Below are 15,930 nucleotides of genomic sequence, written 5' to 3' on the forward strand. Positions count from 1 at the left end.
ATTGAACTAGCTTAAACAATCAAATAGAAATCAATAACTATAGTGTAATACCTGATAACATTGGGGGAGGGAGGGAGTAAAAGTATTAGAGAGATTACCCTTACATTTATTCCCAGATTTCCAAGTGTATGGGGAAAATACCCAACACCACAAAGAAAGTGAACAGAGAATTACAAAGGAAAAAAGTAAGAAGACAGATGATATTCGAGAAGATAGAAAGAAACTGAGGTAATATGTCACAGAGAAGGAACAAAGTACACTCACAAGTGACAGCAAAATAAAAACAATCATTTAGAATTAAAGACTTTTCAATATATAAATTAGTTTATTTTCATTTAGATATAAAAGTTATAAATACAATTAATGTAAAACAGCATCTGAGAAAGATGACTGCATCAGTTCATCTGTCTACATAATTTGACTGAGAGGCTGTGCTATTTCTTGATGTCAAGAAATAGCTTGAAGAGTCACTGCTGACAAGGCTAGTTAAGTAAAAGGATGCTTTCTGGGCACACAGGAAATCATCTTGAAACAGAAATTAGCATCCTACCTTCAGGTCACCCCAAAATAACATAAGGCAATTTCTTTCACACATTCCTAGTCAGAAAAATAATCAGAAAGGTACACAAACTGACTTCCTTTCCTGGATGGGCAGAGGGAATGCAGGACCATCAGCCAAGACTTCAGAAGAGCATAGCTGGAAAACATGGCCAGGTCTCATCCTCAGCCTGATGAGCAGGAAGGCACATACCAGATCCATCAGCATTCAAGTTCTCTTCACAGACTGCTTTTCTGGTAAAATCATCTCAAGGAAATATCTCAGCAGCTACTGAAAAATGCTCCTCTGAAAGATACAAGAGCTGGACTTCTCAGCCTCAATTCATATTTTACAGTTAAATACAGTGTTTACTTTGTGATTACAATCATTATTCTTTCTGGCAATATCAGAAAACGTCTTCACAAAGTTTTGTTAATTTGAAAGCACAAGTGATATCTACTGCTGCAAAGACTCCAGAGACCAAAAGCTCTTTGCAGCTTGAAACAGAGTTAGTCTGCTGACAAGGACAATATCCAAAGCTGGAGAACACCTAATTCTTGTCTCAGTAGAGGGACAACACTTCTCCAAACCATTGTGAATACGGGTAATAGGCAAGAAGCAGGCAAGACAGTAACCGTTCTGTGCTTCAGTACACAGGCCACACTGTGCTGCAATCCACTCTGGTGAGTTAAGGCCACATGAATCAAGTGTTCCATGCTGTGACACAGTTTCCATACTGTACATCCAGTATTAAAAATGGAACATTGGAAGGACACATTGCAAAGCCTTGTGGTAAAATTACATTAGACTTACTGATGCATTTGAAAATACCTGTAATCTCTTTTTGAGGTAACTGCTTCTTATAGGCAGGTTAAAATTGTTTATACAAAATCTACTTTAATATGTCATGCCTTGAGATAATCTCACATTAAAAAAAAATAAAATTGGTCACAAGCTTATACCTAAAAATGTAGCAAATTTCATGAACAATGGCATAATTAAAAATATTTCTCATCAGTTTACAGTCTAGATTCAACCAATCAGAATACTGCTTTTCAGAAGTGGTACCGTATATTGTTACAATACTATCTTCTGCCAAATTCAGCCAGATTCTATCATCTATTCAGTCTCATTTTGCACATGGTTAGAAGTAACAGAAGTAGCGATGAATATAATATCAGCCACTGAAAATGGAGTGTTTGAGACTTGATTGTTCTTCTTTTGGTAAAAAGACTGTCAAGGGATGGAGAGAAATTAGAATACTGAAAGGGAAATGGAGTATCAGTCTTGGCAGACAATCATTCCACAGAGTAAAAGTGTTGTATTAGAGCCAACATCTTATTCCAGCTGTTCTCTTTTTTTCTGAGTTCATCTGATTAGGAACTCTTGAGTAGCATCATCTCCCAGGCTTTGTGGAAGTTTCAAGGTAAATGAACATTTAGCCATTATTTTTCCAATCCCAGGTCCAAAGAGTTCCAATAGGTGGGCTTAGACCACTCTCATGCAGCATCTGTAAACAAGGATTCTAAAAGCAGAATCAGCACCAATGACAGAAACAGCACCTAGATTTCTTGTTCATCCACAATCCATACAGAGGCTGCTCCAAAGGTGGTCTGCTGTCAACTCCCACAATGCTCTGAAGGCTGGAACTGGTTTTCTATTAAGCCTGCACAAGTCTGTCCTCCATTTCCCTTCCAATATGTTCTTCATTGGAACCTGGAACTCTTACAAGATGTAGGGGTGGGAGTGAGTTCCATGTTTCATGTTTGTTGTCCCTCATTCACAGACCAATTTACTATCAAAGCTGGAGAGTCCAATAGCAAAGGCCTGAAGAGCACAGAGAGGGTAATTATAGTCCAGAGTGAAAACATCTTCTGCTACACGACCAAACTGCATCACGATGTAGTCAGCTGGGGAGAAAAGACATTCAGAGATGAACAGTTTCACAGTGAAGCAAAAGAAAAAATAAACCACAAAAAAAAAAAAAAAAAAAAAAAAAAAAAAAAAAAAAAAAGCAAAACCCAACCACAAACCCCCCCGACATATGCCAGTCCCAAATATATGTGGTTGATGTATTCATCCTTTCTCACCAGAGTGGCCTTGAAATCTGTCCTCTAGAGTGACTGTGCTATTCTAGAGATTATCTTTCTTCTCAGAACCAAAGCTCAAACCGTTCTTTTGCTAGCCTGAAGGTGACGTATTAAACCTTTTCTTTCACTTCAGGAAGCTTTCACTTGCCCCCTCTTTTGCTGCATCCAGACAGCAGAGTCTGCATCCACCCCAGATAAAAAGGAGGCCTTATATGATTTTCCTGACAGCTCAGAAGTCCCCAGTAATCTTGAGCTAGCTTTCTTTACCCAGTTTCCCTCCTCTGGGAAGGGTGTCCTATTCTTCCCATCCCTCATGAAATAAATTAGGTTCTCCCTATTTAAGTAAGTCCTACACACTCTCCACCAGACTCTTACGGTCATTGTCATGGACAATCTGGAAGTTCTTCACTGAGGCCTGAGTGACCCTCCCATGGAAGTTCAAAACATAAGATTGAGTATCATCATTCCAGACTGGAGCCTTGTTGTGCAACTCAATGAGGTTCTCTAAATTTTTGTTTTGCCATTTTGACAGCAGACCCTCATGCTCCTGTTCAGAAGAAAGAAATAAATTTATCAGATTTGGAATGGCTCTGCCTCTGAGTACCAACTCTTTTGTGTGTGCACTCTGTCACTTCATTCCCTGTTTAATGAAACACAATGACATCACTTAAACTCAGTCCTACTGAATACTTTCTGCAAGTACCAGGAAGATACTTTTATAGATTCTCAGTCCAAACATTCTTTTTCAATATAGTAAAAAGAGTGATAGGGAAGGAAGTGTGTATACAGGAAGGGGAGCAATTCAGAGTCCACAGATAATTGCCATCCTGCTGGCATGAATTCCTTCTGAGTCTCATAATCTTTCTCTGATCCTGTTGCATCCAGTTTCCATTTCTAACATTGTAAACTTTGAAATAAAATAAAATAATCTACAATTAACTGCACAGTGCCAGGCCCTGAGGTGCTTCAGTAGAAAGTCCAAAGGCTGCAGTAGAATGTAAGGTTAAATGTCATCCTATTGGGTCTAATGAGTGATGCTCAGTATGAAAACCAGAGAGAAATAAAACCAAAAAGATACAAAGAGGAAGTAAACCAGCATATTAAATTTGGTAAACAATGAATTACGAGGAGATTCAGGTTGTACTGAAACATGACATATTATTTAATTTTAAAAGTTCTGCAACAAATAAAATCAAAACTATATATGTTAAAGCTCTGAAGAAAAAGAGTCTAAGCTTAAGGTACTAATAGGAAAAAATGCTCAGAAAACCTGTTGTGGAGGTCTGACTCATATGGCTATAGAACATGCTTCAGTATTGTACAAAGATACCATAGCAGATTTTTGAGGATAACCTAAATAAAACTTCCTGTTCAGTTTAGTTACTTTTTAATTTTATCTTTATTTACTTTAAAAAAATGCAAAACAAACCCCTGAGAACTGTCACCAATGAAGTGCATTTAGATTTAGGGGAGAAAATTTAAGGCAGGGCCATGGAACCATTACTGTACTAATAGGACAGCAACGCCAATTGAAAAATAATGAATAAATGAGCACTTCCAGATACAACTTTTCTGACCATTCACAAGAATTAAATCTCTTTTCTGGGATCTCACGACTCTCTATTTCCATTCTTGAAGATTTTTTTTTTCTCTGACCTCTTTCTTTTCCTACTCTCAACATGGCTGTAAATACCATTTTCTAGCTTAAAACACTGACCACACCTTTCAGTTGGTACCTCTTCTTTCTGCCTTTTGGTCTTCTCTCACCAAACATAAAACCCACATTAAGGGAACCTAACAATTTTCATCACACACCTTAATATACCTTCAGATACTGTTCTGTAAGCTTGTAGCTCTAATGCCTCTCATATCTATGAGAAATCCTCACTAAACAGTCACAACAAAACTCCATCTTCTCCTCATCCCTCCTTCTCCTTCAAGAATCCTCCTTTTCTGCTACTCCTACAAAAAGGCTGACAGCATTCTGATCAAAAATTTATTTATTCCCTTGCTATTGCACCAGCAGTACCTTATCTATCTATTGTCTATCTGTTGCAATCCACATCCTGGCTAAAAATGCAAGCTCCTGGGAGAAGCAAGCATGTCCAGTGTCCCTCCAGCCCTCAGCACAACAGGGTCCCACCATGAGGGCAGCTTGTAGGTGCAACAGCAACAACGGAGAGATATGTAAATCATATTCAGGCTGACCAAAGGACCCATAAGGATACAAATACTATTCAGAAAGCTACAGATTAAGTAGAAGGCAAAAACAAGTTAATCAACACATTTAGGCAACATTATATTTATTCTCCAGGAGACTTGCTAAAGCCCTGGCCCCTAAAAGCCCTGACTGTCAGCAACACCCAGGCCCCTACAAGGAAATTTTAACCTCTTCCTTCAATATGAAACATGACCAAACTTCATAACTCACATTTCGTGGACGGATTGGAATTCGCTTATGATTCATATTCATTCCCGGAATGATCACAGACATTTTTCTGGGACCCTTAAATCCTAAGATATTAGTTTCCTGAAAGACAAGGAAAGCCATTATTTTCAGTAAATGAAACGCTTCACCTCAGAGAAGGAAAGACAGTAAAACTGAGCTTGTATCACTATTTGTACTAGTTATTACAATTTTGCTGACTACAACTGTAACAGCAGTTATCTGTTTGCAATTTTGTTTAATTACTGAGAACTGCTTTCTCACCTTTTCTCATTTAGAGAACAGTGTTAGGAGATATGTATGGTGTTAACTAATTTGGAGGGCATTTCTTACCTACTAAAACATTTACAACAAAATTATACAAGTGCAATTTCCAGGCATAAGTTGTTTGCACCTGAGGCAGTAATGTGTTGAAATATTGCTAGTGAACAAGCTTTAACTATGACAAAAGGCAAAATATCTTTGACCTGATTCTATGTTGTCTGTATATCACCAGTTAGTCTAAATGTTTCTGAACAATGAATGACATTTTTCTTCAGGTGCTGTTATTTGTGTTTAATAACACACCTACAATTTTCTCTCAAATCATACTGTTTTATAAACGTTTAAGAACAAACCCAGGAAGGGAAGTATTCAGCAACTACCCAAGCTTCAATCTTAAGCAGATTTTTCCAGAGTACTGAAGGAGACTGCTCCAAGTGGATTGAGTACAAAAAGCAAAGGAAAAAAGCTCTGGTATTCTCAAACCATTCATTTAATAGTATCAGCCACAATCCAAGGGTCCATTTAAAGTATTTTGTAACAATATCCGTGATAACCTTTAAAATTCTCAAAGACCAATTAAAAGCCAGACTCTTTTAGAAGTACTGAATTGACTGACTGAAGTGATACAGCTTCTCCTAACACATTAATGCATTTTGCAGACACAGACAAAGGTCTTTGGAGCTGCAACCTCTATTATGTCACTTCAAAAAATCTAGGGGCACGTGTAAGAATGAGAGCACTGATTTTATTAATATTTAAACTTTACAAACTCCTTATACATAAAAGTTCAGAATTCTGAAAAGCTAACTTTATATTAACTGTCTGTGCTCATTCTAACACCTTGCTGTGTACAGCTAGGTAGGAAACTGAAGAATACTATATACAAAGAAAATATCTAGTAATACTTCTGTAAACAGGCTAGTACTGGAATTATCACATCAATTTCTTCCCAAGTGCCATTAAGATGAAGAGCAAAAGCAAAAAAATCAAGACGCTGCTCCCGTAGGTTAATGCATCTTTAAGCTTCTGTAAGAAAAGTAAAAATACCTGTGAGAAAAATAAAAATCCTTACACTTCACAGCAATTGTTTCATAGAGAACCTCAAATTTTACTCAAACTGTAGGACTGGAATACACAATGTGACATGAGAACTTTCATGTAATTCTGTAGTCTCCACAAGTGCCTCCTTACTCTGAATCCTATACTGATTCACAAGAGGTGATTCAGAAGAGCAGAAGAACATCTCTAAAACAGAGCTAGAGTAAACCACAATTTACCCTGGAACCACATCCTTACCATCAACAAGCTGCTACTGAAATAATACCAGCTCCCTCCTATCTCTCAAAATGCCTTAGTTTTTGCAGAACCAAATTCTGTTTCACAGAGTATTCCCAGTTCCTTCTCAGGGTTTACCAGATACCATCTGGGCCTGAGACAGCTTGTGCTGTGGCTGGCTCCATGTAAAGCATGTGTGACCCGCCACACACTGAATAGGCCAGATAAGAAGGTCATAAGGATGTTAGTTTAGGTATTTCTCCCACTCCTGACATTGGTTGGGTTTGTTTTTTTTTTTCATTAAATTTGTAAGAATTTCTCTGTGAGGCCTCTGCCTCTTGTTGTATCCAGTTGAAATTGGTCACTTGGTTCCAAAGTTAAGTGGAAGAGGCTGGCAGCAGCATGATTTTGTAAGCTGTGTTTCCTCGGTAACCAGGCACAAAGAAAGGGGCAAAAAGGGAGAGGCAGTACTTACATAACAAATAGCTGCGAGCTCCTGTCTTGTATGAGCCTTTTCCACTAGACTTTGTGCCTTGACTGGGTTAACACCATGGTCATAGACTGTAAATTTTGTTCCCATGAGGTTTGACCTAATGTCAGGTTATGGAAAAACACAGAAAGAGAGGCATCAGTAGAAAGTTTTGTCATCTTTTGGAAGTATATGTACAACACAGCAAAAACACACATCTCCTGCCATCTGAATCTTCCTGCTGCCAGCTCAGTACGGAGCTTCTGTGACGTGCCCATGTGAGCCTGTAACCTATCCTGGAGAAGCATCTAGACAAGTTGTTCTCTGAGTTGCCACAGTGAATGGTAATGCTGAAGAAGGCTGCCAACCCAAGTGAATACAGATTACATGGAGCAGAACAATTCAAGTTCATTCTCTTTGAATTGAAACCAGATTGCCAGTCATAACCACAACTCATTTAAAATTAAAATCTTATCTCAACTGTCTACGGTTTTCATCTGTGGTTCTCACCTGAGTTTTCCAATGAAACTTTCCCCTTTCCGAGATAAATCAGTTGGATCAACTGATATGAGGTAATTGGATGTTTTGCTCTTCTTTCTTTTTCTCCCCGCAAGAAGGAATATCTGGAAAAACAAAACTTTGATCAAGACTGATGCTTTGTAAGAATGCAGAGGCATTGCTATCCAAACTGTTATCCCTCCATTTCCTGTATGCACTCCCTTTTTTGTTCTGTGCTAGTATTAATGTCTCCACAATTTTGTTCTCTTCCAAAGTGCCCAGCCTGAAATCCTATCCCTCCATCAGCTCACTTGGCAGTCTAGATTTAATGCACCTGTCCTTTCTAGTCTTCCTTCCTTTTCTTCTGGAGCAACTCAGTCTTCCTCCTCTTTTTTAATATTGAACATTTTTATTATTTTTCAATTTTATCTTTCACTGTATTATGGCTTTTAAACCACAATAAACTCCTAATTACATGCTAATTCCCTCCTTAGTACCTTGGTCAAATATAAACTGTCCTCATCTCCATGATGGCTGTCCTCAGCTACTGGTTTCCTACCAAAAGCTCTCCGTTGCACCAAAAATATTTTTCGGCAGGAGTACAATGGTCAAGATAATGTGTTCCAATACCTTTTTGTTGTCATCCCTTTCCAGATGCATGTAGTATGTAGGGAAGAGCCCCCGGTCCATTCCCTTTTTATCTCTAGTGATTCGACACTTGACACTAATTCCACGGGGTGCGGGGCGCAATGCAAAATCCTCCAAGTTCTCTACTTCTCCCAGCTGTGCATCTGCCTGAGGGGAGGGACTGCAGGAAGCACCTGTTTCCTATGGGAAGAAGCATCATATTAGCAAATTAATATCAGATCAGCGACTCTGGTATTCCACAAGAAAATAGTGGTTTGTTGAAACATAAGATATCATGTCTCCAGAAGATACTGAGGAAAGGAAGGTTAAACAAGATACCACCTGTGTTTCCTCAGAAGAAAGCAGCTGAAGGGTATACCTACTCTTTCTGAGGAAAGACTAGGTCTCCAAGAGGAAAAGAGAAAAAGTACCCATTAAGCAGACATAAGTGATTTGCTAGAAAGGGAGAAATAGGATGAGATGCTGTAAATATTTTAAGCAAAGAACCTCTTTGCTTTTAGAACTTCAAACACTGTGGAAAATAAAACAGTAGGATAAAGCAGAACTGATGGATGCTGCAGTAAGACAGGCTGGGGTTTTGTGACTGAAATGAGTGCTGAGATTATGTTGGTTCAGAATAATAGCAGAAATTAGAGGAGTAAGCTACTGGTGGAACCATATCAACTAAATGTTGGAACAGCCTTAGAACAATGTGTATAGTCAGGATGCATAGAGTAATCAAAGGAATTAAAATTCTAAAGGAAATCTGGTACAGATCATTAAAATAATTTTTTCTTAGAGGTAGCTGAATCCTGTGAATTGTAGCACCCAAGAGATTCCTCTCTGACTGGGCCTTCAATATGAAGTTGCAGGTTTATCCCTATTCCCAGTTACAGCCAGTAAGAAACCTGAGTGAACAGCACAGATACACATACATAGATCTGAAATTCACTGGAGGGTCTCACCCCTTCCCCTCATCCAGCACCCACCACCCTGTATCTCCAGCACTTTGCACCCACAGCCCAGTCTCCCAAGAAGCTGACACCCAGACCTCTTGCACTACTCCCCTACTAGTGCAGGGCATCATACACACAGTCACCTCACAAATACACTCAGGTGGGTCTCCCACAGCATGGACTTTGAAGGGTGTCCAGCATCCATGCTCAAACCCCATGGTCTTTACGTGGTCTGAGCTATCTCAGACCCTGTGTCTTCCTGATGCTGATCTCTTCCAACACACTGGCTACTCCAGCACATAATTTGGCAACATACGTATGTATGCAAGTATGTGTATCACACACACACACAAACACATTCACATGAGAAATAGTTAGAAGTGGAGTTTCAGAAGAGAATGGGACATGCTGAAGTAATCAAGGCACAAGGCTTGGGCAGACAATCATACTGTTTTGCAGTTGTTTACCTATATCTGATGCCTTTTACCTCCTTTAATGCCTGTCTTCCCATGCTTATTATTCCCTGATCCACCTTGATAGCCTTCTTTTCCCTTGTAAGTTTCTTCCCGCAAACATCCCATATGATGTTTGTCCAATCCCGGCATTTTCTGTTCCATTCCAAAATTCTGTTTCTCTTTGCATCCCACAATAAATGCCACAAACCTTCAGGAAGAAATCCCTCCTATGTTTGCATGGCATTTCAGAGCTTCTCTGTCATTTGGTGAATTTTGCAGAGACAATGGCTCAGTCTGTCTCCTTTAGGAGTGATAGTGCTGACTCACTGTGCTCCCATATTCACTGATTAGGCTCCCTGGGATCCTCCACCCACAATTGTTCCTCTGATCATTGCTAAATCTTTATGTTTAACTCAATGTCCCTTCAGTCAGATAGCCTGACCATCTTGACCTTACTCTGCTTTCAGGGAATAATATTGCTGCCTATTGTACTTGAAGCTACTGTACTTTAACCCAGCGTTCCAGGGGTTATCACTAAAATCAGGCACGTGCCCAGTGCTTATCAGAAATTGATTTCAAGACACTTACTGCAAAAGACTTCTCACTGGATGCAGAACTAGGCCTCTCAGATTCAGGGTATGGTGAATGAGATACTGGTCTCTTACTAGCTTCTTCCTCTTCTGTGTCCTCCTCATCAAAATTCAGACTGCCTGAAATTCCTGTCAGAATACAGGATTAAACATGTAATCTCTGAAAGAAGGTGTCACGAGTTCATGGCATCATTAATTCATATATGACTCTTGAATACCTATTCACATTCTTAATTTCTGCTTTTTCAACTGATGATTCTTAATTTCTGTTTCAACTGCTGATTTTCTTCATGTGCTGTATCTCTTCCTGAGCCTTGTAATTCAAATTCCTACTGATATATTGCAGCAGTCACTGTGCAGATGATTAAGCAGCTGTCAGGCCTTTATTAATATGGATTTTCCTTGATATTCCATGACATAACATATTGCTTAGTTTATGTTGTCATTGAATTAATTTTGCATATTTTCATGCAGAAAAGTCCTCTATGTCTTAAGAACAACAACCATAAAAGGAAATCCAGATCAATATGCTGAAACCTATCCTATAAATTGGACTCTGTACAGTTTACATTCTTTACCATTTTCCCTCAGTCTTGTCCGTGAAACAGGGTATGTCAATTTTTCAGTAAGAGCCCCTCCTGTTTGTTCTTACATTGATCAGGTCCATAAATACTAATAATGACTTGATTTCTAAAACTGAAGCACAGACTGAGAAATTTCAGGACTTATTTAATCTTAACCTAAGCACAGTCATGTAGAGAAGACTGTGGATAGATAACTAAAATAACTCTGCATAAAGACATTTATGAAGAGGTTCTGTACATATCATTATTTGGTGTGTCCTTCCACTTGGAACTGCATCATCAATTGGTCATTAGGATGAAGTTCTTCACAGAAAGGGTGAGTTGGAAAGAGCTGCCCAGGGAGGTGCTGGAGTCACTGTCCCTGGAGGCGTTTAAGGAAAGAATGGATGTGGCACTTAGTGCCATTGTCTAGGTGACAAGGTAGCGTTAGGTCATAGGTTGGACTCAATGACTTCAAAGGTCTTTTCCAACCAAATTGATTCTCTTCATCCGAGATTTTGCTCTGTGATTATTTTCTTTAATTTGGCTGTAGAAAGAAATGTATCTAAAGCATTACAGACAGTGAACACAGCCTGCTTAACTGAATTATTTTCTGAGAACATATATTATAACAATGGTCTGACATGCCACTGCAGAGAAGGGGCACTGTTGGAAGTCTCAGATAAAATAGAAAAATCCAGTCTTAACAACCTGTCAGTAAACTTCCCAAGGGACATTTGGGAAGAGGAAAGGCGTTGACCCTGGTACTCCAGCCAATTTCAAAATTCACTGTTTATATTCTACCGCCACTAATTTCCCCTGAAGTTACTGGATATTCTCTCCTCTTTCCTTTTCTAATTCTTGTGTAATGTTGCTATCTCTAGGTAAGCAGCTGTGCCATCTGAAAACTGGATGACAATACCTCTGAATGTGACAGTACCTCAGTACATGCAGTGTACTGGAAACGTTCTGGGAGACAAGCTCTGTGAAATAAAAACAAGCTGTATACTAAATTAAACACTAGCCATTATTTTACTGCAAAGTGCTTAGGCTGCATACCACAAAAAAAAAGTTTCCTGTAGTACTGGCAGCAACTTAAGATACTTGGCAGACAGAGCTTGACACTCCACTAGGAAATTACTCAATGGGATATAACTATTGAATATATAACTTGAAAACCACTGACTGTGATAGACTCTGACTCAGAAAAAAACACCTTTCCTGTTAGTCTCCTAAAGAGTCAAATTATGGCATTTACTGAAGGGTCCTGCTGTTGTGAAAATATTCAAGCACCTTATCAAGTTATAACATATCTGGAATAAAAACACCCCAAACTTTAGCAAAATGTGGTATAGCATTCTGTCAGCAATTTCCTTGGAAAGACCAGAAATTATACAGCACATTGAGAAACCCTTAAAATATAACTGGTATGGTTCAAATATCAGGAAAAGGAACTGCAGCCCTGTACTTCCACATGCTGTAGAATCTAGTAGCTCTTTTAAAAGTGATATCCTACAGACATTTGTTTCATGATTCCTCATTTTTAATGCCATTTTATTTAATGAAATAAAGTTATAAAAGTACAAAAGCCCCAAAAAAGACATTTACTCATTATTAACTCTTACCTCGCTTCTGTAATATTTCTTGCAGATCTGGCTTGCTTGCTGTGTCTGTTACAGCCTCTCCATCATTTTCCTTATCTGCATTGTCTTCTGGTTTGGTAGCTCCAACAGACAGAGTTTGGAGCTTGGTCCCCAGATCCTGCACTTCTGATCTCAGGAAAGCAGCTGGTCCATCAATGCCTGCAGGCCAAAATGAAACAAAATTCCAAAGTCTATTTTTTATGGCCAAAGATGCATCCCAGGATGGTGGCTCTTTTCACCTTCCCTTCCTCTTGCATCTCTTTAAAGTACTGAAATATACTTGTTCAAATTTTTTTTGGAAGGCTTAGGAAAAGTCAGGCCTGCATCTGGTACAGACTGCCTATTACTTTAAACATATCAGTTATCAGTTTCTCCCTATTTAAATATAGTGATTTTATCTAACTTTTTACAAGGGCTTAAGCAATTAAAACAAGTTGTATTTGTCATGTACATTGATAATTTTCAATTTATTTACAGACATCTACCTTATTTTCTTTCCCTTCACATTGTTTGTTTGCTCCTATGCCAGTAAGCACTCTACAGAGAACACCACAAATCAATTTGATAAAAATATCTATAACCATAGTAAAAAAAAAAAAAAAAAAAAAAAAAAAAAAAAAAAAAAAAACCACAAAAAAACCCCTCCTCTATCTTTTGGTTAGAATGAAATTTCCATGTTTAAATTTAAATCATACAACACAGCTGTGCACCACACTTGATGGCAGCATCTTGATGTCAGGGTCTGGCATAACACCTAATATGTAGCACATAATACCTAAGTGTAGCTCCAGCCTTGGATTTCTTGTTTTCCCACTCTTTTCCTTCTTAAAACACTACTGCTTTATCTAGGCATTGTGTTTCTGACACGTTTACTTACTGAAGACTCCTACCTTAAAAGTTATATCTAGCTGATCTCTTATTCTCATCTTGACTTCGAAGTGTCTTTTAACAGAAGCTTTCTTACACCTGATTTTAAACATATAAATGCTACCATAAACATCACCACTTTCCTTCCTATCCTGTGATCCTGAAAGGCATCTAGTGAACAAGAAAAATATTCAAGAGAGAAGGGATAACATACTTACAACTGTGATCTTCAAACCAGGTAACACCCCTTGTTTGGAGGTTTAAAATTCTTCTGTGCATATTAATTTGCTATCAATACATTAATATTTGTATTATAAACTCCTGCAATAGCACACATCTCAAAGCCTTAGAATGTTTCCCATTATTTTCTTGATAAGCTGATGGGATCCTGGCTCTCATAAACAACTTTCTGCCACTTCCACTAGAATGTAAGGATTTAATTGCTGCTCTTTTTATCTCCTTGTGACATGGGAGTCCTAAGGCTCTCACTACTGCATTTCTTTTCACTCCTAGAATAATGGTCACTATTTTACTGCAATGTTTTGAGGCCACCAAGTTATTGCCTTTGGCTCTGAAAGCACTTTGTGGCTTGTGACTTTGTGGATCACTATAGCCTATCATGTTTCATTTGTCTCAATAAAGCCCAACAGATGAGGTAAAAAACATCAAGAGCCTAACACAGTGTTCACAGCACTTTTTGTTTGCTTTCTCTACTTTATCATTCAGTCATATGCAATCTTGAGGTGGAATATGTCATGACACCATAAGGAAACACCAGTCACGACTTAATTATTTTCTTTATCTTACATCTTTAGAAGGTTTTTTTTACTTTGGATTTGTATGTCCTCACTATTATCGAAGTTGGCAGCCCATTTCTACAGTTCTTCTAGCCTAACTCAAGGGAGAGATTACTCAAGGGCACATGAAAATTTATAGCTGTCACAAAAATGAAGGTGAGGATTTTGCTTGCTTTCACAGTATTGCTCAACCATACTGTACTACAATTCAATTTTGTATATAGAAAAGTATGTAATCAATCTTATCGCTTGACGTCTACCACAGCAATGTAAGCACCCATCTGTGATATAATGTATGCACTGGGATTTTGGAGAACCCTGTTGCAATCAGGTCGATTATTTACCGTGTAAAACAACATCACTGTGGACAGGGGTAGGAGTTTCCACTAAAGGAGTCTGCTCCTCACACCCTTTGGGCTTTGACCTGCGCGGCTTGGCCTCAGGATTTGGCTGTACCATCAACGGATCAAGACGTTTCTTCCTCTGCTTCTTCTCTAGAAGGGCTCTCTGTGAAATAAAGAAAAGCAGAAAGAGATGAGTAACCACATCTAGACAGGCAGAATCCATGCCTCAGCCACTGGCAGTGACATGTCCCTGATCAGAATGGCAAATAAACCTGAAATATTCTTGCAAGCTCTTACAAAAATCCTACACACAGATATCACTGTGCTTTTGGAGTTAGATACTGACTTTGATTCTCCACAAGAGGTTGACATAGACACCTCCTTATTTTCTTGAGACTACCAGTCAAATCCTTTCACCCAGTCTCAATTGCAGCAATCCTTAACACAAATAGACAATTTCAGCAGTCATCCATAATCCAGTATGAAACAGTCAGGACTTGCAAAGGAGAAGGTTTTTATCTCAAAAGCTATCACCTTATAGGGAAAACTTAAAGCAAATACTTCCCAGAAACCAATGCTGAAAGATACAGAGAGAGACTTAAAGTGGGGAGATAAATAAAATAAACAAATAAATAAATAAAAGTAATTAAAATTTGAATGACTCACTAAAAAGAAATTTTATCGACCTTGCAATTTTTTTCCATATAATTCAGGACTTAAAGGAAAGACTGTTAAGTCCAAGTGCTAAAAATTAAAACATTATTTCTCCAAGATACATATACATTTGATACTTAAGATTTCTTAATGAGAAGAGAAACAACTTCTAGACTTAAATCAAGGCAAAAAGGGACATGGTGCTATTTTAAAGATAGACATGCTCAGTCCTTAAAAACAAAGGTGATGCATGAAGAAGGAAAAATCATATTCTAATATTCAGCACCATTATGCACACAACGTGCAAGCTCCTTACAGTAGATGCAGTTTATCCATGGCTGTCTCTTAGGTACCTGAACACCCCTGAAAATTGTTTTTGATGACAGAAACAATTTCTCCATCAAATTATTTTCAGTCTCGATGCAACACCCGATAAACAATTCATCAGTTCCAACAATTCAGTCCACTTGAGACAAAGACATTTTTGGAGCCCTTTTCTCTCGTTATTCTCTTTCTCTTGTTGGTTTTTTCCTCTGCTATTAGTCTTTTTATCTCAAGTGAGATTAGTTTCTCAGGCAACTTCTCCCTGAGGAATTCCAACATAACTCAGCCCTTGATTCTTTATTCTGTCTGTTTTTTTCCACTTATCTAAAAGAAAAAAAAACCCAAAACCAAAAAACCCAACTACCACAACCCAAACAAACCCAAACATACAAAACCTCAAATACAACAAACAATCAAACAAAAACAAATACCTTGAAACAAAATGACTTTTTTAATTTAAACTCAGAATTATCCTCTGAAGACTGGACTGCAATATAGGCAGTGTTAGCTACTGCAAAATTATGTTATCC

The 15,930-nt window shown here is 38.3% G+C and overlaps 1 protein-coding gene across 2 annotated transcripts in view; it reads right to left on the minus strand.

The window, feature by feature from the left end:
* TULP3 (TUB like protein 3) overlaps positions 1-15,930 on the minus strand; it is a 50,332-nt gene that overhangs the window by 17,694 nt on the left and 16,708 nt on the right. The window contains exons 3-11 of one of the 2 annotated variants that reach the window (XR_008429379.1): positions 14,423-14,585; positions 12,397-12,573; positions 10,207-10,337; positions 8,211-8,408; positions 7,593-7,705; positions 7,089-7,203; positions 5,060-5,158; positions 3,004-3,175; positions 636-2,448 (exon numbers count right to left, since the gene is read on the minus strand). Coding sequence is in view for 1 of the 2 variants with exons in the window: in XM_053935481.1 (XP_053791456.1) it covers positions 2,315-2,448; positions 3,004-3,175; positions 5,060-5,158; positions 7,089-7,203; positions 7,593-7,705; positions 8,211-8,408; positions 10,207-10,337; positions 12,397-12,573; positions 14,423-14,585 (1,302 nt within the window). In the remaining variant the exon portion in view is untranslated. Of the gene's footprint in view, positions 1-302; positions 2,449-3,003; positions 3,176-5,059; positions 5,159-7,088; positions 7,204-7,592; positions 7,706-8,210; positions 8,409-10,206; positions 10,338-12,396; positions 12,574-14,422; positions 14,586-15,930 lie in introns of those variants that run through there. The other variant, XM_053935481.1, reaches the window with a different exon arrangement.

Source organism: Vidua chalybeata, chromosome 2 (assembly GCF_026979565.1).
Source record: "Vidua chalybeata isolate OUT-0048 chromosome 2, bVidCha1 merged haplotype, whole genome shotgun sequence".
In the NCBI taxonomy this organism is placed as follows: Eukaryota; Metazoa; Chordata; class Aves; order Passeriformes; family Viduidae; genus Vidua; species Vidua chalybeata.